The 22,970-nt window shown below is 40.2% G+C and overlaps 1 protein-coding gene across 1 annotated transcript in view; it reads right to left on the reverse strand.

Moving 5' to 3' along the window:
- CNTNAP2 (contactin associated protein 2) overlaps window positions 1–22,970 on the reverse strand; it is a 2,243,420-nt gene that overhangs the window by 230,056 nt on the left and 1,990,394 nt on the right. Inside the window, exon 18 of the mRNA XM_050786136.1 lies at window positions 16,143–16,379. Coding sequence (XP_050642093.1) covers window positions 16,143–16,379 — 237 coding nt within the window. The remainder of the gene's footprint in view (window positions 1–16,142; window positions 16,380–22,970) is intronic.

A 22,970-nucleotide genomic window follows, 5' to 3' on the forward strand; every position in this document is an offset into this window, starting at 1 on the left:
TTTAGGAACTCAGAATACATTTTCCAACAGTACAATATTCTAACATGGATCAATAACTAAAGATTATTTAGTAGTGAAACCAAATTATAGCACTAATGCCATTAGCTTGGATTCTGGATCTTAGCAGCAAGAGAAACTGCCAGAGGGGAGAGGAAGACAGTTTCCTCTCTTTTTACCAGTGCAGACCTGCTGGTTTTAGGCAAGATCAACAAAGAAAAGAGTATCTTTGGCTGCCTTTTCCTTCCAGTCTGTTACTAACAGGCTTCAGCTCTCTGTTTTCACGGAAGTCATCTTAACTATCTCCTCAAAGCTTGTTCAATGTCTTCCCCACTCCTAAAGTACACCTGGCTCCTCCCTTCAAACTCAATGCTCCTTCTTCAGGACAGCTCTTCTGGGTAAGGACTTGGCCATTTCAATTCCGTCCACATTGAGGTATCAAAGAGATGGTATCACCATCCTCCCAGACCCACTCCTGCTGATTCAAATGATGCTCTAACAGAATAGAATGGCCTAATAGAATAATAGGCCGCAGGACAGAAAGGGAACACGTCAGGAAGTTCAAAGGAAATCATTTTGGGTGAAGAGTGGCTGGTCTCCAAGCACATTCCTTAAACTATTCCTACTCTCCCATTATTTTTTCCACTAAACTCATGGGTTCTCTAAAAGTTTAATTAAAAAAAAAAATCAGTGATTACCCACTGCAGTGGTAGTGGGTGGCTTTGTGTGTGCGTGTCTCTGTGTGTGTGTGTGCACGCCTGTATGCGGGGATGGTGGGGTGATGGTGTGGTCTGTGATGGGTAGGGGGTGAAGTTGGGGCAGGGCAGCTTTTTATTCATATGGTTGGTTTTTATAAAAAAGAGGGGCCTGCTCTAGACTCTTGGATGCTTGCAGGCTATCCTGATTTGTGAATTCCTTTACTCGTGCCTAGAAGATAAATATTTTATTTGTGTCATAATTTTTACATTATCCTTTGGCTAGAGGAAAAAAGGCTCATGCTGGGATCAGAGCATGGCCATGTAGTGTAATGCAGTAGCTTGAGCGGCCTGAAGCTCACAGTTGTACACACTGAATTCCTCTTTGTAACAACTTTGCGGTAAAAGTAAGGAAACAGCTGGAGCTGACCAATTGCATCCACTCTCCCATCTCCTCATAGAAATAGATGTCGAGTTTTAAAAAATTGTTTCCATGTTTTGTTTGGATTTTAGAATTTCCATCATCAGAAGCTCATTATACGTAGTGCGATCTCCAGACTGGAACAGAGAAATTGCCATCCTTCAGTAGCCATCAATCAGTAATTCAAAGCATGAATTTCATCAACAAGAAAACTTACAGGGCATGGCCTGTGTTTACCCCACAAATCACCTTCTTTGTAATAAGGCAATCTAAAGTGGTCTCTCATGTCAGAAGAATTTATTTGGTCATGTCCCTTGTTTTATTCCTCTCTTCATGTATTCAGAGAGAAGTCTCTGCTATTAACACAACAGCATGGATATGGTGTGTGGGTGGCGCCCTAAAAACACAAAGAAATATCTTGTTATCTGAGACTTATCGTTAGAAGCCGACAGGTCCAGTTCACACCTGGCTCTGTTTTTCTGTGTGTGTGTGTGTGTGTGTGTGTGTGTGTTTTCCTTGCTCAACCAGACAGAGAGGGCCTCAAAAAGAAAGGCGAAGAAAGAAGGGAAACTTCTTCAGAACTTGTAGGACTTAGGCCTGCCCTGAGTCATCAGGGTGATAAGATAGAAAGAGGACACACCGGGCAAGCTGTATTATCTGGTATCCAAGGAACTCACTAATTTGCCATTCTACATTGGACAACAAGCAAGGCTAATATCTTTCAAGGCCTCCTGGGGCATTGGGAGAATAGCCATGGCAAACGGGACCACTGACCATATGTCAGCCTCTTCCTCTGAGTGTATCAGTTTTAAGGTCCATTAAGACTTTGGTAAAGGAAACAGAAGAGTAAGGAATGAATCAGCTATTAAATACCCCTTTTGTGTCAAACTTAGGCCAGGTGCTCTGCCTTGTCTCCGCAGAGTTGGGGATTTTGAAGGTGCATAGGTGTTTCTGAGTTCTTACAGGCACAGGAATTTGAACCCAGAGCCAGACACCTACGGTTTCTTCATGGAGACATTTTCCAACTTTAATGGAGATGATGGTTCAGGATGGGGGAAATCTTTCCAGTTGTCCGAAATGCTCAAATAGGAAGACGGCTGCCTCATGTGGTCCCGAGCTCTCCATGAACACAGCTTGGATCTGATCCAGTAAGTGTATAATAAAGAGGACATTATGCTAGTATATATGGTGGAAAAAACACTAGGCTTGAAGTCAGGGACCTAGGATTCCAATTTCAATCTGCCATTTACTAGCAATGTGATTTAGGATGATAAACTTAACCTCTAGAAGTCTCAGTTTCTTCATGTTGAAAATAAAGGTGATTATATCAATGCCTGAATGTTGTTGTGACGATTAAATAAGGTAAACTATGTGAGCGCACTTAGTTCAGTGCCCGGCATAACAGGAAATGTTTAATAAAATGTCAGTTGAATATGAATGAATAAAATATTCCTTTTAACCATAACACACTTTGATTTTGTGACAAAAGGGGCTTCCTGAACTTTTAACCATTTAGAGTAATTGAAGAAGTGTTGAAATCAGTAACCCAATGACATCTGAATGTTAGTGCAAAAGATGAAAGTCTGAGTAATCATAAATTCATTATACTAATAGAAATAAAAGTTTTTTGGAATAGTCCTTGATATTTTTAAAGAAGTTATTAAGTGTTTGTCATAACCACATGTGGTTTATGATTCAGGAGGTTGTTGTATGAGGCCACAGAAGATAACATTTTGACTTAGTTAATAGAGGAGGGGGATTATAAACTTGTTTTAAATTTACAACTTGATCTACTGGTTTAATTTGACTTACAGGACTTAATTTATATTTTTAACTGAATTTACAGGATTCCTTTATAAGAGACATTTATTAAGGAAATACAAAAGTCAGCAGGCTAAAATAGACCTATTTAAAAGGGATTTAAATCAGATTACTTCAATAGTAAAGCTTTAGAAAGCATTTTACTTATATCCTTGTTAATCTCTGAAAACTAAAAAATTAATCTCTGAAAACTAAAATACTTCTTCAAATATTTGGGTTACATTTGGCTTAGACATGAGAAAAATCTGGACTCATTCATCTGAACAGGAGTTGTCATCCTTAGTAATGGGGCAGAGAATGCAGAGAGACTGTTCATCACCTGGGAGAAGAGGAAAATTTTAGGTGCACTTTCTACAACGTAGCAGTTGCTTTTTATTTCTTGCAACTCTATAAGATACTCAAGGAACCAACATGATTTGCTTGAAGCTCTATAAGATACTCAAGGAACCAACATGATTTGCAATAACAACCTCAAGAGGATGTTTTAGAATCCATTCTTATTTAATCTCAAATGTGTTTGCTGCTTTAATGATGTTCCAGGCCAAATGATTCATGCCAATTCCATGACAGAGACAGGAATTCAATCAGGGCCATGCATTCAAGGGTTGGCTGACTATGAATACAGCACTGCATGTCATGAACGAGTATAACTCTGAGGTCTAAAGTCTTGCTGGACTGTTGTGAGCACAGAACTTCTGGAGAACCCATCTCACTGTTGTACAGAGAGACAGGCAAGCGCTAATGTCAACAGCTGGAAGGGAAAAGCTTTTGCTGTTGGTTATGGCAACACTAACAACTCAGATAGAACAGTTCTGTCTAGGATTTCCTGGCAGCTTTTGAATGACTATGGTTTATATTTTGCAGGATTCTCACTAAAGAGGCTTTCAACTTTGGGACCTCTGACTGAGTGATTAATAAACTTAATAATAATTTGCATTTTATAACATTAATGCTTTTCAAAGCACTCTCACATCCATCAGCTCGTTTGATCCTCACAGCCTTGTGAATAATGAATTTTATATAATTAGTGCAATTTATAAAGAAACAGAATGCCTAGTTAGGACTGTTCACTTTGGTTTTTAATAAGGTTGAAATTGGAATTCAAGTTATTCTTGTTCCTCTGTTCCATATAATATAAGCTTCCCTCTTTAATTGGGATAAACTCAAAAAGTACAAATTTCTCTTTTCTTTAAACAAAATTAGTTTAGAATAGTGTTGTTTGTGTTTCTGGTCATAAATCCAGGGTGGAAAGAAATAGAAGGTGTGAAAGAACATTTTGGTGCCTTTGAGGATTGCTGAGAAATGATTCACATAAGGCCTAGAATTTAGTATTTTTCTGTAAGCTATACTTGACCAAACTCCCTAGGGAGAAGCACAGGAAGTGAGAATGGCCACTGCAGTAGGTAAATCATAAGTCATTTGTACTAGTCTAAAATAAACAAATTTGCATTAGTTAAGGTCTAAACTTCAAAATACTGAAATAAAATTTAGTAATGTTAAAGTCGATAAAAAATAAGTTTTTAGAAGACCTCTTTTAACAAAAAGCAAAGATAAACTTATTTACATGTCAATTTATTTAAACATTTTTTTTTCTTTTTTTAAAGAGATGGGGTTCTCACTGTGCTACCCAAGCTGGTCTCAAACTCTTGGGCTCAAGCAATCCTCCTGCCTCAGTGTCCCAAAATGCTGGAATTAACAGGCATGAGCCACCATGCCCAGTTTACATATCAATTTGTTGATCTATCTTTGAAATTGTATCTTTAAAGTTATCTTTAAGGTAGAAATACTCAAGAAGAAGGTGTCCATTAGGTTCATATAAAATTATCTGGAGGTGGGAGTAAGTGAAAAAACTGCAAGGAGACATGTGTATTTTGAGAAAATCATATTAGTTATTAGAATAAATTTTTGAAAAATGGAAAAAATTCCCTAATGTTTTCATATTAGAAATTAAAGAAGGCAAAGTCTCATGAAATATTTTTGGCTGGTGGAATATAATTTGAAAAATAGTTAAGCTGATCTAAATCTTAAAATATTTTGTCCACTATTAATGTCTAAAGCAATTCAATTTTGTAATATTAAAAGCAAATAAGTAGGCTGGGCATGGTGGCTCATGCGTGTAATCCCAGCTCTTTGGGAGGCTGAGGTGAAAGGATACCCTGATGCCAGGAGTTTGAGACCAGCCTGGGCAACACAGTGAGACCCTGTTGCTACAAAAAATTAAAAAATTAGCACGGTATGGTAGCGCATGCCTGTAGTCCCAGCTACTCTGGGGGCCAAGATGGGAGGATCACTTGAGCCCAGGAAGTCAAGGCTGCAGTGAGCCATCATTGCACCACTGCACTCCAGCCAGGGCAACAAAGTTCAAAGCCTGCCCCCACCCCCCAAAAAAAAAAGCAAATAAGTATTTCTTGCAAATATCAATTGTATTATTTCAAAGACAATGCTTTAAAACTTTTGTCTTTAGGCTTTAATGATATATGTTTTCCAAAGAGTCTTCTCCCTTAACCCAAATCACACCCTCAGAATTAGGTGCAACCCACCACTATCTGCCATGCTGCCCTTGGACAAGACTTGGAACGTGTCCATGGGGGTCTCTCACTCGGCCTTCTGGCTTGCTTCCCTGTATGTTGCAGTTGGTTCTATCTCCTCCATTGCATTCCCAGCCTAGTCTTATTCATCCTGTCCTTCCTTGCTGGCAAGCCACTGCTTCCCCCACAGCAGACTCTTAGTACATGTTCCCATATTTCACTAAACTTGTACTCAGTGTATATGAAGGAATAAAATTATTAATGATCAAACTGCTTGAACTTACTTCATTCACACAGAATGTAGGATGTTAAATTGTACTGCCAATAATTTAATTTAACTGAGAGTCTTTGCCTTATAGAATTTGAATACTGTAAAAGCCACCTTATATTTAGTAAACATATCCCTTGGAAGAGTAGCTAGAAAATATTGTTAGTCAAGTTAAACATTTCACTATATCCCGTGCCCACTCCTCTTGAGAAAATGAAGATAATACATTTAAAATGCCAAGGATGGCTCAGAGAGAGCAGCTGGCTCTTCATAATTTATTTCCTCAGGATTTGGTTTTAAGTAGAAAAAAACAAAATGCCTATTTATCTAAATCAAATACTATTATAACCAGTTGGAATTAATAGAGGTAAAAATACCTGAGTGAGTTCAAAGCCAGGCTGATCTATAAAATGGGTAAGCTATAGGATTATAGTCTGAGGCTTGATCATTTAAGAAAGTAAATTTCCTGTAGCCAAGGAATGCCTGGAATGAGTCCAGTTTCTAAGGCCAGAGCTGCCTGTTGGAAATGATAAGCGTGCAAAGCAGTTGTGAAGTGAAGAAATTGCATGTCAGAGGCAGGTCTTCATGGCCCATAGACGTGATGGAGTACTCAAGGGCAGTGTGGACATTGGTGAATGGACCTGCTGGTAGGGCAGCCAAACATGTGAGCAATCTAAAAGCAAAACCCTCAGGACAATTTATCAGACGGTTCCTTTTTGTTTCACAAAAGAAATGTATAGAGTTTCAGCTCAAGTCATGGAGCTAATATGTGGGAAAAGATAAAGAGTGGTATTTCTGTGAACTTCACATTATTTAGAGTTCTGATCATTGCTGAAGAACAGGAAATAAAAACACTCAACAGCATACACAAATAAAACACTCAGGAAAAAAAAATCAGTTGTGTTCCCACACTGGTGGGGATTAGAAAAGGGCACACACTTGAAAAATAAAAGTTATTTATCCTCCGACCAAAGCCAAATCCAAACACTTTGTCCTGTATTACATTTAGAAAATTTTACAGAGGACTTGCTTTTTCCCCACTGAATTTTTAAATCTCTTTCTCTAAGAAAGTTAATTGACCAGGTTTTCTCAAACATCTGGGACCCCAAAGAGAACCTCTGGCTAGGGGGAATGTTATTTTATCACCACAAAATTCTATAACAAAGCCACTTAAACTTGGCAGCTATCTCTGCAGCTTTGACTGTTCGGAATTAAGTCAAATTATTTTCTTTTTCCATACATGTCTGTGGACTTCTGTCCACTTACAGATTTTCATCCATAAATATTTTCTGACTTTTTGGCTCTTCCTTCTGTCTTTATTTTTTAAGCTTTTAAGCAGATTATTTTCATGCGCTACGGTATTAGGGTTATCTAGAGGGACATAATCAATAGGCTATATAGATATAGACACATGAGAGGGGATTTATTATGGGAATTGGATCATGCAGTTATGGAGGCTGAGAAGTCCCATGACACGTTCTCTACATGGTGGAGACCCTGGGGTGCCAGTGGTGTGGCTCACTCCAAGTCCAAAGGCCTCAGAACGAAAGAAGCCAATGGTGTAACTCTTAGCCCAAGCTCAAAAGCATGAGAATCTGGTATAAGTTCTGCAGCCCAAAGGCTAGGGAGCCTGGAGTTGCCCAAAAACAGTGTATCTCATCTCTACTAGATAGATAGACACTACCACCTTTTCTCTGTTTTTGTTCTCTACAGTCCCTAGCAGATAAGATAATGCCTTCCCACACTGAGGGCAGCTCTTTGCCACCTCATCCATTCAGACCCACATGCTAATGTTCTCTGGAAACAGCTTCACAGACACACCTCAAACTAATGCTTTAGAGATTTCTAGGTGTACGGGCTAAAGCAGCTCCTTCCTGGATGCTAATCCACCACGTTGGCTTCTGAATAACCCAATTCCAGAATGCCACTAAGTTTTCCACTCTCTCTACTGTTTACCACTAATTCTGCTCTTGGGTAACTTGCTTCTGAAGCATGTAGACCCTTTCTCTATGGTATATAAGCCCTGGGTCTGAAGGGGTAAAGGGATCCACCGTCTCATCTTGTAGATACCAGAGACGTGGCTTCTGTTGGTAAGTCCCTATTCAATTTGTTTTTTTCTTCTGAGAAACTGGCTTTGTCAGACTCTTTCTTTGGCCTCTCAGCTCCCTTGGCCTTTGGAGGTAGGCTTGCATAGACCTGCTCACTATGGAACACTAGGTAATCTTAATCCAGTCAAGTTGACACTTAAAATTAATCATCACAGTTATCAGGATACTTTCAAATTGCATCCTAAGGTCTGAAGAGAAATATATTAAGAGAGAAGGGATATTTTCTCTTCTTGAATAATTCTCTAAGAAGAAAAGAGAAAAAAGGGTTCTATTCTTGTTCCTTTGGGCCTTCTTCCAAATCTATCAAACCTCCTGTTCCAACTGAAAATGAAAAAGAAGCCTGTGAAAAGTTTCTCTCCCTACTGATGTGAAAGTGTCTTCCAAGCTGGGATTATTAGACTGGGTAGGTAGACCTGAGAAAAAATGGCCATTGTTACTAACAGCTTAGCTGGTTTCACACAGGGGTGAAATTCTAAGATGCACACTTCCAACATTTCTCTTCCTTCTCTCCCTACTTGTTTATATATTTTGTATTAACTAATTTTCTCTCCAACCTGCTCTAAAAGGGGAGACCACGGATTTACTCTGGTCCCTGTTCCATAATGAGAGCTGTGGTACAGAATTTGTTCAGCCTTCGAATCCCTTTGGCAAACCCACTACCTCGCATCCAATAAGAAATGTTTCTCTAGGGGGCAAGATGGAAAATCGTCTCTTCCTTAGAGGTATAATGTGGACTTGACCCTGAGGTCTCTTGGAGCAAAAAGGAGTCTGTGACCTTTCTTTTCTTTTTTCTATTTTTTCTTCTCTTTCTCTCCTTCTCTCTTTCCTCCTTCCCTCTTTCTCTCCTTCCATCCTTCTCTCCTCCTCCTTCTTTCTCCCCCTCTTTCTCCTCTCTTTTCTTTCTCTCTCTCTCCTCTCTCTCTCTCTCTCCCCTCCCTTCCTCCCTTCCTTCCCTCTTTCTCTCTCTTCCCCACCTGTCTCTCTCTCCCTCTCTCTTTCTTTCCTCAGTCTTGCTCTGTTGCCTAGGCTAAAGTGCAGTGGCACAGTCTCGGTTGATTGAAGCCTTGACCTCCTGAGCTTAACTGATTCTCCCATCTCAGCCTCCAAAGTAGCTGGGACTGCAGGCATGTGCCACCACACCTGGCTAATTTTTTTTTATTTTTTCTGTAGATACAAGGTCTCACTATGTTGCCCAGGCTGGTCTTGAACACCTGGGCTCACATGATCCTCCCATCTTGGCCTCTCAGAATGCTGGGATTCAGGTGTGAGCCAGTGTGCCCGGCTATCAGTGCTTTCTTGTCTCCTGATGGGCCTTGAGTCAGGAAGGGATGCAAGAGTTACTAAGGTGACCCAACTTGGTTCTTGAAAGGACTGGATACATTGTGCCAAGACTTGCCCTAGTCACAAAACCAGTGGGATACTGGTGGGTGTTGTTTCCGATCGCATCTTCCAGAATCTCTGCATACTCCTCAGTTCTTCAGGGCTTCAGAATACTTTTACTGTGACCAAAATTAAGTAGAGATGACATTTTATGACACTGCCATTGCTCCTGAAGTACCGAAATGACAATCCAGTACTCAAGGATCACCAAAATAATGCCAGTTAGGCATTTGACATTTAAAGCTATTAGGGAAGGATTAAAGGACAACATGAATTAAGTAAAAACAAAAACACAAACCAAAAAGCAAAGGGCTGCTAAGAATGAAAAGGGACATTTGCTGTTGGACTTCTGTGTGCCAGATCCTTCATGTGGAAATTCATTCACATTATTCCGTGTGATTTTCAAGGTATCCTTAAGAGGTAGGTACTATGTATTCCGGAAGATAAGGCTCAGTGACAAACAATTTTCCTAAGGTTCCACAATAGGTATGTGAGAAAGATAGATTCAAACTGACATCTAATTCCATCCTCATTTCTAGGTTGGGACTTGAATTTGCTATAAACAACTTCTTCTACCACCTTAATAATACAGATTATAAAATATTAGCTAATTTCACAATACTCATAGGGAGAACAGGAGACTTAGCTGGAACACAGGGAGGGTGGCACGTATTTGTGTTACTGCAAAGGATGGAAACAGTGCAATGATTGAATGACCATTCAAATCTTGGTCACTCAGTAGTCCGGTGACTTTTATTCTTCAAGTTTTATCTAAGCAATAAACAAATGAATGCTTGAGAAGAAAACAGAACTCCCTAACTCAGAAAATGGTTTCAGAGTGATTAAAGAAACACATTTTTCAACTGCAGTCCTGGTTTAACATATGAACATGAACATTTTTATAGTTTAAAAAAGTGCAGATGAGTGAATTTGGAGATATCTTTGTGTCTCTGGATGATAAGTTCTTGCTTAACTTGGCTCGGTGAAAGGATCATAACGAAGAACTGTTTTCAGCAGCCTGGGTGATATCCAGTGCACATGTATTCCTATCATATATTCTAGACTTGCCTGATTTTGTATCTGTAAACTATTAAAATGCTTTGGAAATTTCAGTGTAGTCAGATTCAACTATACATTCAAGACTTCTGGGCACATCAGGTGTTCAATGAATGTTTGTTCAATAAACGAGGCAATAAATGAATAAACCTTACACCTAGATGTGGCAAAAAAAAAAAAAAAAAAAAAAGAGTCTCTGTTGAATTCTTGTATCCTATTTTTATGATAAATTCTGCATCCAGTAATATTCTAATTTCTTTTTACTCAATCACAATAACTAAAAAAGTTTTTAGACTAGAGGCTATGCTTTTAGTTGCTACAAAATGAAAGTAAAGGGAATCTTGCTTTTTACTAGTATGTGCACCTTGGGGCAGGTTACTGCAACCATCTCCTTCTTGGTACACTGGGAGCGACAGTAATAGCAACTATTTCACCAGGTTGTGGTGGGGATTAAATGATGCTAACACAATTAGAAAGCTTACCACACTGCCTAGCAGACAAGTTCTCCATAAATACCAGCTGCTATCCTTGTTAAGAGCAAGAATTAAGAAGATGGTAGATTTTTATTAGCATTTGTATTGTTTTCCTAGGAAGCCAGAAGTCTGAAAGCAAGGTGTTCTCAGGGCTACGCTTCTTCCAGAACTTTAGGGAAGAATCTTTCTTTGGCTCTTCTAGCCTCTGGTAGCCTCAGGAATTCCTTGGCTTGGGGCAGTGTAACTCCGATCTCCGCCTCCGTCTTCACATGGCTTTCCTTCTGTGTCTGTGTGTATCTCTGCGTCCCCTCCTCTTCCTATGAGGACACACTCATTGGATTTACGGCCCACCCTATCCTAGTATGACCTCACCTTAACATAATCACATCTGCAAGGACCCTACTTCCAAACAAGGTTGTATTCTGAAGTTCCAGGTGGACATGAATTCAATCTACTATGGCATTCAACCATGAAAGGTAAACATAGAAATTGCTGCCTCTGCTATAGGTCTGTTATTTTCCCTCTTGCTTAAAAACACAGAGAAGACACACAGAGAGTGTAATGCAAATTATGTTTCTAATTTCTGGTTAGTAATAAAAGTGACACTGATAATTATAAAATTCTTGAGTGTTTTGGGATCTGACTCTCCAAGAAGGAGCAGTTTTAATGTTAGAAAATTATCCTTGGCATGACCAAGCAACTATCTATTTGGTCTCCAATAATCCTGAAGATGACAGACCCACAATTAAACCTTCCACGTAGTCTGGGATGATTCTCCCGTCAGCCTCAGCCAATGGGGTGCCAAGGAATTCTGCATTGGAAGGGATCTACCTCCGCTGAGTTAAACTGCTGCTCATTGGTGAACGTGCTGAGAAGATGGGATGTTGCAGTTATCTGCCGACAGATGAAGAGACTGCCTGCATGGTCTAGTTGTCGGGTTTCCAGAACGCCCTTGTGCCATCTCCAAACCATGAAATGTTCCCCAGTCAGCACTCCCAGGCAAGTAGCCCTGGGAGAGCTAACACTTTAACTGGTGGTCAAATCTTTATGGATCTATTTCAAGAACAGCTCTGGGCCGGGTGTGGTGGCTCACACCTGTAATCCCAGCACCTTGGGAGGCTGAGGTGGGCAGATCATCTGAGGTCAGGAGTTCGAGACTTGCCTGACCAACATGGTGAAACCATCTCTACTAAAAACACAAAAATTAGCCAGATGTGGTGGTGGGTACCTGTAATCCCAGCTACTCGGGAGGCTGAGGCAGGAGAATCACTTGAACCTGGGAGGCAGAGGTTACAGTGAGCCGAGATTGTGGCACTGCATTCCAGTGTGGGCGACAAGAGCAAAACTCCATCTAAAACAAAACAAAACAAAACAGAAAAGAAAAGAAAAAGGGGGCCAGGCACGGTGGCTCACGCCTGTAATCCCAGCACTTTGGGAGGCTGAGATGGGCGGATCACGAGATCAGGAGATCAAGACCATCCTGGCTAACATAGTGAAACCCCGTCTCTACTAAAAATACAAAAATTAGCCGGGCGCGGTGGCGGGCGCCTGTAGTCCCAGCTACATGGGAGGCTGAGGCAGAAGAATGGCATGAACCCAGGGGGTGGAGCTTGCAGTGAGTAGAGATCATGCCACTGCACTCCAGCTTGGGCAACAGAGCAAGACTCCGTCTCAAAATAAAAAAAAAAAAAAAAAAAAAAAAAAAGAAAAGAAAAAGGGTTCTGGAAGGAGATTTGGATAAGAGGTTAGAGGAAGTCCCCTTCCTGTATGGTTTCGGTTAGTGGGGAATAGTGAGTATCAGTATCAGTGCATTATCTACAAAACAGAAGAGATGATCATGAGGAACCTGCTCAAATCCAGCCCCGTCTTCCTAGTTCAGTGAAGTGACAAGACATGGTAATTTCATTTACACATTCAACTGTACACTCCAGCAAAAGAAAGGGAGAGAGGGAAAGTAGTATGGAATATGGAGAGACAGAGACCGAGACAGGGATTGATGTAGAAGTAAAGAGTGTGTTTACGGTGAAGGGAGAGGGAAGGAGGAGGAGAAGAGAAGAAGAGGATGATGATAAGGAGGATGGGGATGAGGGGGAGAAAGAAAGGAGAGAAAAACAGAGAGAATTCAAATAGTATGGGTGTCTGCCCACCATTCTCCTGGATGGGCTAATACTATACAGGGGCAAGACCTCACTGATCTGTCCCCCTGGGCTATTTTGGGTCCCAAGCCTGTCCTAGTGTGAGCCTCTCACATAGCTGAGTGTGATACTAGTGTCTTGAGGTTTTTATTTTCATGCAGCCTGACCCCAACAAGGCAGCCCTTCCTCCAGTGCCCATCTGAAGGGTGGTCTCTTCAGCTGCTTGTGGAAAATGAGTTCTGCTAAATGTACTGAGATTTTAAAATGTATTGTTAAATGTATTGAGATTATCAAGGGCAATATAAGTATATAAAATTTTCACCTGACCATTCTACTCCAATCCAGAAAGTACAACTAAATGGTCCAACAATATCTAATAAATAACTAGATATTTTATGACCAGAGATAGTTACCCCTCAAATGTCTGGGGTAGGAACTCAGCCTCCTATTACTATTTTTCCAAAGAAGAAAAAATAATGATGTTAGAGGAAATACATCATTGTGCAAAGACTGGAAAATATAGCTAAGCAAAAACAAAATAAGAAACATGCACGTATATGTTTATTGCAGCGCTATTTACATAGCAAATATTCAGAACCATCCCAAATGCCCATCAAGGATAGACTGGATAAAGAAAATGTGGCACCTATACAATATGGAATACTATGCAGCCATAAAAAAGAATGAGTTCATGTCCTTTGCAGGGACATGGATGAAGCTAGAAGCCATCATTCTCAGTAAACTAACACAGGAACAGAAAACCAAACACCGCATGTTCTCACTCATAAGTGGTTGCTGAACAATGAGAACACATGGACACAGGGAAGGGAACATCACACACAGGGGCCTGTTGTGGGGTTGGGGGCAAGGGGAGAGAGAGCATTAGGCCAAATACCTAATGCATGTGGGGCTTAAAACCTAGATGATGCAGCAAACCCCACGGCACATGTATACCTATGTAACAAACCTGCGCGTTCTGCACATGTACCCCAGAACTTAAAGCAAAATAAAGTAAGAAAAAATACTAGCATTTTTATCCTCCTGGAAAAAAATAACCACAATTGACATTTTGGTGTGTATTCTCACAGTTTGTTTGCCTCACCTCTGTGTGTGTGCATGTGTTGTTTTGTATAAACATGTAATCCGGCGGTGTGTGGTAGGTTGGGCCTTGCTTCACTCACTTGGCAAAATATTAGGGACGTTTTTGACATCTGCAAGCATAGACCTATACTATCAAAGGAAGGCCAGGGAAGGCCTTGCCCAGAGCTCATTCTTTGGCCAATGCCAAAGCTCTTCGTAGAGACCGAGCTGTTTGGCTGAAGCTTGAGGTGGGGGTCACAGGAACTGCTGTGCAGGCACCAGGATACCTGGGGAGTGAGGTCCAGAGCAGAAGCAGCATCAGGCTGGGAGATCCTTCCAGTCCCTGACGGAGCTTGCCTCAGTGCAGACAAAGCTTTCCTGGACAGCTGCGGGATTCCTCCAAAACAGTACTGCTGTCATTCTACCAAGTCAAGGAGGTACTTGACTCAGAAGGATGCTCATAAATGGTTTCCAGTATGTTTTGCAGTCTTCTATTTAAATTTTTTGGTTAAAGCCACTAATTGAATCAAATGAAAACTCATTCTGCTAAACAGATAATAAGGAAATATTTAGATGTCTTTTGCGTAAACATGTTGAAATAATGTCAAAGGCAACACACAGGATTCATTTAACTTTATCTGCAACGTGAGCTCAACTGGGGAGGATATGCCCCTGCCTTTCTATTCATGACTATTGCCTATTAACCTCCAGAGGTTTTGTGTGAGCTACTGTGTTTAACCTAACTCTCCAAAAATAAAGGGATGGTGATTTTCTTTAAATTGGTACTTACATACTGGAATCTCTCAGGCATTAGTGCTTACTTGATTGCATTCAGACATTACTTTGGCAAGGAAATGACTGCATTAAATTAGCATCAAGCACAATGAATGGTAATTGCAAGACTGTCATTTCTACAAGTGCAAAATTAATGTGTTTTGCAAGCCCGTTCCATTGTGTGCCACAGGAAAATCATGGAACCATGTTGTTCTGAACAGAAAAATGCACTGTAATAGCGCTGTTAGTGTGGTATGGAATTATTCCGCTATAGTGTTCCTTTCCACCTTTGTTGTTGTCTCATGCTCATTTTTCATACCCTGTCTGGCCTAATTTGTATGCTCATATTATAGCGCTGCCAGACAGTAGCCTGGATGTACAGAGAATGTTATGGAACAATTCCTCCTTCTGTGTGTGGCATCTTGCGTGAATAATGCCAGTGTAAACAACCCTCCATGTATTCATCAGAGTCTGAATAGGCTACTTATGTAAAGCTTCTTATTAAGAGATACATCAACCGTTCAAAGAAAACTTTACCCAAATGCTATACATTCATTTAGAAAGAGAAGAGTGATTTACACGCATTTCAATTGTAGCTTAGGAAAAGCACCAGCTCCTCCTCTCTTCATCCCTCATTTATATATGGGAAATTAAGCTACAGAGCAGTTGAGTAAATTTCTTCTTCTGGTCATGCAGGATCACAGGGTATAGTTCAAATGATAACATGCATATGCATTGGGGCTTTTGTACTCTGCTCATTGATTGGCTCTGCGGGGATTAAAGGAATTATTCAAGACTAAAAGAACCAAGTAATAACAGATGCTCTAAGCTGACCAATTAGATGTGGTTTTTCAATATTTCTGCCGTTTAGCTTAGGCTGAGAGCCATTCAAAGGCATCCTGAGTAAGAGTGATAATAATGATGTTAATGACTGACCAGAGGAGCTTTCTGGTGAGTATAGCTTGATAGTCTCTTAGCAACTGCAGGGGGTGGGGGCATCAAGACCACTGGGGTGCACTGGCTGATTCACTACAGCAGTTGACTGATCAATTGATCTATTGGAGATCCTAACATGGGAGGGTCAGTCCTGAGTCCCCTTTTGGAGTCCACCTACTTTGACCCTCACCATAAAGATGTATTGAGGCTGTCTTTGTAGTGTTTCAGGCAGTGAATAATTTGCTGGAATCTGGAAGAAATTCTGCACCGTACACAAAGCTTCTCTCATCTTATCAAACAAAAATGATTAGGAAATGATTTTGGTTGGAAACTTCCTACCTGAGAGAAAAATTCTGATCATCTTAACCTCAGAATAAGGCACACTTGTTCACATATGAAAAATCACTAAACAGATGATTTGGGCTTAAAAAGATGCACAAAAGTGGCTCTGGAAATGGGTTCTGCCTTACCTTTGTTGCAAAATGTTCCATCATACGCAGTATTAGAGCAATCGCAGGAGTAACCGTGGTATCTCTCTAGGCATTTGCCTCCGTTTTCACAGTTTGTTCCATAGCTGGTGCAATGGCCTGAGCATCCGGATATGAACCCAGATGTGACCTTTGCTCTTTCCTCCAGGTCAAGTGTCACCCCATTCATCCTCAAGGAGCGGATGCAGCCCAGGAAGCCCTGCTGGCCCCCAGCACCACCTGGGAATGACAGAAGGCACAGAGTTCAGAGGGAATAACCTTTGCTATTGCTTAATTCTTCACATTTTGAACAACTGTGGTAGGAGATGAGACTGCATAGTGCATCTAGTATTGCCACTTTCAAGTTGGTCTTATCTAAATAGAGAAAATTGAAGCTTTTCTCCCCTTAGGCTAGAATGCCTAATTAAAAGAGCTGTCTTCTAAGAAGCAACACATTTGCTACAGAAATAAAATATTTGGAGATGCACAAAAATTGTATCAGCTGTTTTGGAAGTCTAATCTGGTTTCCTATAGAAAAAGGGTTTACAGAAATCTCTAGATTCTTTGCTCTTTAATCTCACATCCTTGAGTTCTGTAGCGTTACTTACTGAAAAAATATAAAGGCAGAGACATGAATGTATTAGCATAGTTAACAAGTCAATTAGTTGGAAGGCATAAATTCGTTTGAAATGTGATTGTAGATCCTGGTTCTTGTCTCAAGAGATGCCTTGCTTTTAAGTTCATGTCAAGACTACCCAGGGCTCCTTGTCTCGGGTAGCTAGAAGTTGGAACTGATAACTTTACACAGAAATCAGCTTTACCACATTTACTGCTAGGTTAGATCGGATTTCATTGCTTCTGTCTAAATGTCATTACAAGACATATAGCGCAACAAGCACATTCACTGTGATTTTTGGAGTAAGTTATAGAGTTAGACTGAGGTTCATGAGCATGAAAATATTAAAATATTCCCAAGAAATCTCATAGAAAGATTCATTGAAGCATTCTATCACAAATGGATTTAATTGTGTCTGTAGTATTCTTAGCTATATATTTTTTAAAGCAGCTGGTATAAAAGGAGGAACTCAAATTTATATACATGTTTGTATCTTAGAATAACAACTTTTCTGGAAACGAAAATGAATCATAGGAAAAACTGTTGAAAGAAATAGGTGATGAGGATTTAGAAAAGAAGATACCATTACTAAAAATAAAACCCAAGTTTCTCTTTCATTGAGGGCTACATACTAGGCACTCTATTAAGCAACGACTTATCAAAGGAGATATTATTTACATTATTCCCATTGTACAGATGGAGAAACTGAGGCTTAGAGAAGTTAAGAAGTTTACTCAAGGACTCATAGTTCCTGAGTGGCAACTGTATCAGATCTGTCTTATTCCTAAGGCAACAAACAGGGTTTATTGTCTTCAACCCTGTTCTGTCGAGAAGAACTTTCAAGTCAGGGGCCTCATAGATGTACATGTTTCTGAGATGTAGATTTGGATGTCTTTAAAAATGGAGTAATCAGGCCCGGTGCGGTGGCTCAGGCCTGTAATCCCAGCACTTTGGGAGGCCGAGGTGGGTGGATCACGAGGTCAGGAGATCGAGACCATACTGGCTAACGCGGTGAAACCCCGTCTCTACTAAAAATACAAAAAAAATTAGCCAGGCGTGGTGGCTGGCGCCTGTAGTCCCAGCTACTCGGGAGGCTGAGGCAGGAGAATGGCGTGAACCCGGGAGGCGGAGCTTGCAGTGAGCCGAGATCGCGCCACTGCACTCCAGCCTGGGCGACAGAGCGAGACTCAGTCTCAGAAAAAAAAAAAAAAAAAAAAAAGGAGTAATCAGTAGGGTTACTGGAATTCAGGTAAGATCGGTAGGCTGGGGATTGATTCTGATCACTTACTCTATTATCTTAAGAAAAGTCATAAACTCCAGTAGTTTCATCAGACAGGACTGGAAGACCAAAGGCTTTAGTGGCAGAGATGAATTAGCATCTGCTTAAGCCTGTAAACCCTCATCAGTGAAGTGGCAAATGAGTTGCTCTACCATCTCTGTAAACCAAAGTCTTGCAGTTTTCTCACTGGGTGACACATTGATTTGAATCATGACTCTCTTCTCTCTTGGGAGTATTTGATTTCTTCTAAAATATTTGAATAGAGAAGTGAAGAGAGTTCAGTGCCTTTTTTGATCCAAGCTATGAGATAGTAGATGGCAAAAGAAGTTATTAAAAACAACTACATTGAAGGATTTCCCATTTTGCCATCTGCTTGTCAATGGGGCTTCACACCTCTACGCTGAAGAGAATTAGGGCCTTTGCCTGATTTGGAAGAATTTCAACCCACTAGTTACTCTTTGTGTGTTAGAATTTCAATTTGGCTTCTATTATTTTAGCCATTATGGCTTTCATCCTTGCAATAAGGGCTTTCCAAAAGGCATTTTATTAAATAAATGTCTGGCCTTAAAAATTTTTCATCACTAGTCAATTAAGACAATTATATCCTATCAAAATATGCTAAAATGTAAAAATCATTTTTAGATCTCCCCATCTCTTTTTGCCTGATGATCAATGTAATAGTCATTGTGGCAACCATAAATGTACTGAGAAGCAGAATACAAAACAGATTCTGTTACGCTACTCAGATTTAACTACTTTCTCTTTTAGGGAACAGCCTGTTTTACTTTTTTTCTATGAACATACACATGTGTAAATAAAAAGGAAGAAATGGGATCATAATATACACATTGTTTTGAAACTTGCTTTTTGCACCTAACATATCATGAAACTTTTTTGTGTGTGTGTGTGTGAGACGGAGTCTCGCTCTGTTGCCAGGCTGGAGTGCAGTGGCGCGATCTCGGCTGACTGCAACTTCCGCCTCCCGGGTTCAAGCCATTCTCCTGCCTCAGCCTCCCAAGTAGCTGGGATTAAAGGCGCGCGCTACCACGCTCAGCTAATTTTTGTAGTTTTAGTCGATGGGGTTTCACCATGCTGATCAGGCTGATCTCGTACTCCTGATCTTGTGATACCCCCACCTCGGCCTCCCAAAGTGCTGGGATTAGGGGTGTGAGCCACCGCACCTGGCCTTTGAAACATTTTCCAAGCAATAAACGTACAACTAGAACATCTTGCTTAGTATCTGCATAGCATCCCATTCTGTGAATGCACGATCACTTATTTTGCTCTCGCACCACCATTGGACTTTTAAGTTTTTAAAATTTTCCACCTTATGATACTATAATAATATAACCTTTATGAAAATCTTTACACGCTTGTCATCCAGTTTTTCCTTAGAACTGATTCTTTAGAATTAGTTAATCACACTTTTAAGTCTAATTGCTAGGATGAAAGATGTATACATTTTAAAGGTACTTGAAATACATTTTATTGTAAGAAGAATTTACCAATTTCTAATTCACCAGTAGGGTATGAGATTATCACCTTCTCCACACTATTTTAATATCGGTCAGTGTCTTTTTGTATTCATGTCAGCCTGCTTGACGGGGGGCAAAAAGCGTTCACTGTTTAAATCTGCATTGCCTCGAATACTGTGAGGTGAGTAATTTTAATGTTTTCCCTTTTCTTATTTTTTGTCGCTTTGTGTCCTTCACTTTTTGCTGGGAATAGAAGAGAATATATTTCTTATTGATTAATAACAATACGAGTTTTAACTCTTTGTTATAAATAACTCTTTATTGCAACAGTATCTTTCCAGTTTGTGTCTTTTGACTTCTACATGGTGTTTCTTTTTTTATGAAAGTTTTGAATGTTTTTGTAGTCACACCCACCTGTTTTATTTGTGTGATTTCTGCCTTTGGTCAGAGGCTTACTTATAAAGACCTTCTATAATACAAAATAATGTAATTATTCAACTACGTTTTCTTCTAACATTTTTGTGATTTTGCTTCTCTCCACATGTTAACCTTTTGTCTCTCTGGGATGTATTTTAATTTGGAGACCATTGGTATTTCATGGATCTTCAGCAATGACTGAAAGTTTGAAAAGACTCTGAATGTTAACACGATGAAGAACGGAGATATTTTTCAAAGGGTCAATTGGCAGAGCAAATAAATCTAGAGTATATCATATTTTTATTATATCATTAAGGCAGATATTCAGATCTATTCAGGGATACTTAATTATTTATGTATATAGAGTTCATTTCAGAAAGGATTTAGCAGGGCAGAGTTTTCTCATTCTGCTTCTGTCTTGATTCTTGGGTCTTTGGTCGTCTTGGGTTCTACGTGGATCCATCTCTCTTCCTGTTCTTGTGTTTGTGCATCTTTCCTTCTCAGGTTCATCAACTGTTTCTACTCAGTTGTGTGGCTTTCATCAAATTACATAATCTCTCTCAGTATCAGTTTCCCCGTCCACAAAAAAAGGAGGCTCAACTAGATGGTGTCTCTGACTCCTTCCAGCTCTGAATTGCTCTGGCTCACAGTTTACAAGCTCTCTCTCTGGGCCTGTGTCTTTTTTTCTGAATTTCGGTAAATACTCTCAAGTGCTCTTAAATCTCTTCCTTGCTTGCTTTTTCTTTCTTTGTACCAATGTCTGACTTTTTTTATTTCTCCCTCTTTTAACTGGGTGTAACATATGACTGTAGTCTAATCTGTATTTGTTGTGTTCGTTAAATAAAGCTTTGCTCATGCCTGTAATCCCAGCACTTTGGGAGGCCGAGGCGGGCGGATCACCTGAGGTCAGGAGTTTGAGACCAGCCTAGCCAACACGGTGAAACCCTGTCTCTACTGAAAATACAAAATTAGCCGGGGGTGGTGGCACACGCCTGTAATCCCAGCTACTTGGGAGGCTGAGGCAGGAGAATTGCATGAACCCAGGAGGCGGAGGTTGCAGTGAGCTGAGATCTTGCCATTGCACTCCAGCCTGGGCAAAAAAGAGAGAAACTCTTTCTCAAAATAAATAAATAAATAAATAAAGTTTTGTACTCCCTCTTCATAATTTATAAAGCGGGTGAGTGAAGTGCCATTTCTCTCTCTATAAAGGAAAACTAAATAAATTAAGGTATTTTCTTGCTTAGGTAGTCCCTGATTTATTTAAATGGGACAGTGAACCAGAAAGTACTATTCCTGATCTAGTCGATATGAAGGAAAATCTTCTGTCCTGAAAATGGGCATTATATATTATGTAAAAGACATTAATGCACTAGAACCAGTGAAAATTATTTGAGTTCCACTTATGTGCTCTGTAGAAATAGTTCTTGGTGACAAATGTCATAAGTTTAAATTATAGGTCTTCAAGGAAAAACGCTACTTAACCTTTGTTAATTAGAAAATCAACACATTGTCATTGGAGAGAGCCCCCTGCCATGCAAGGGCTTCACACACATCAGTTGGACCTGTGATAATTATCCAAGGGGAGAGGTGGGTTCAATTTGTAAATCATTTTTTCATGTGAAATGCTTTGCAAGTATTGCAATTTAAGATTAATTATGAAAATGCTGTAACTACCCATAATGAATAATACAACCATAAAATGCACAGAAGATTGGGGCAAAATAATCAGCTATTAAATTATACAAAAAGGGCAAAAATAATGATCAAGAGGAATTATAAAAAATACACTGTCCTCAAACTCTGAACTTAATAGTTTTCTAAGGAGCTAAGTTGGGTCCCTGAGTACTTTTGCCCAAAGAGACTGGCCACTAATTCACCATAGAAAGGAATCACACTAAAGCCCACACACATAAAGTCTAATTTATTCATTCAAAAAATATTTATTTCGTGCCTACTATGAGCCAGGCCCTGTTTTAGATGTTTTGTTTGTCTGCTTCATAGGAATGAAAAACACAGAAAAGTCTCTGCCCTTGCGCAGCTTATATTCTTGGAAGGGGAAAAAGAAATTTAACAACAAACTCAATAAGAAAATCAAATATACTGTGTGTTAGAAGGTGGTAACCACTATGGAGAAAAAAGTCAAGCAAGGTTAGGTGGGATCCAGAGTTGGAGTGGGGTGGGGGAGGCTGCAATTTTAAGTAGGGTGGTTAGGATAGGCCCCACTGAGGAAGTGACAGAAAGGGGATCATGAGCTTGTCCATGGAGAGAGAGTTCCAGGAAAAGAGGGAAGGGGGTGCCATCCTGCAAGTAGGGGAGGCCCGTTGGAAGGGAAGGAGGGGTGAACGAGAGTGGCTGCGGGATGCTCAGAAGAGCAAAGCCGTTGCATGATCAGTCCATGAGTGAAAGGCGCCAGGAAAGCCATTTCTAAAATGATGATGAGGGAATGCTTCTTGCCTGCAGGTTAATCCCAATGTGATCACAAAGAGCCGCACGATGATGCCAGGCACAATTTGATGTATGGGACGCAGCAAGCAGGGATGAGGAAAGCATGAATTGTGGTCACAAAGATCTACTTCTGTGTGCTGGCTTCGCTGCTCATGGTGTGTGAGCTTCCCAGGTCCCGTCTGGGGCTCAGTCTCCTTACGTGTGGCACTGGCATAACAAGATGCACCTCGTAGGAGTGTGTTAATAACAGATAATGCACCTCTTTGCACTAGTTCTAGTTACTGGTAGCTGTTATGATTATTGCTATTATTGAGTACAGGTACATTCTATAGAAGCACAGAGTTGGAATAAATTAAATATGCCTGAGATGCTATGTATATAAATCTGATACCAGAGGTATCAGGAGTGCTATGGAGTGAACTGTGTTCCCTCTAAATTCATCTGTTGAATCCCTAACCTCCAATGTGATTGTGTTTGAATATGGGGCCTTTAAAGAAGTAATTAACATTAAATGAGGCCATAAAGGTGAGATCTAATCCAACAGAATTGGTGTTCTTCTAAGAGGAGGAACAGACACTGGGGATGCTGCATGGAGAAAA

Source organism: Macaca thibetana, chromosome 3 (genome assembly GCF_024542745.1).
Source record: "Macaca thibetana thibetana isolate TM-01 chromosome 3, ASM2454274v1, whole genome shotgun sequence".
Taxonomy (NCBI): Eukaryota; Metazoa; Chordata; class Mammalia; order Primates; family Cercopithecidae; genus Macaca; species Macaca thibetana.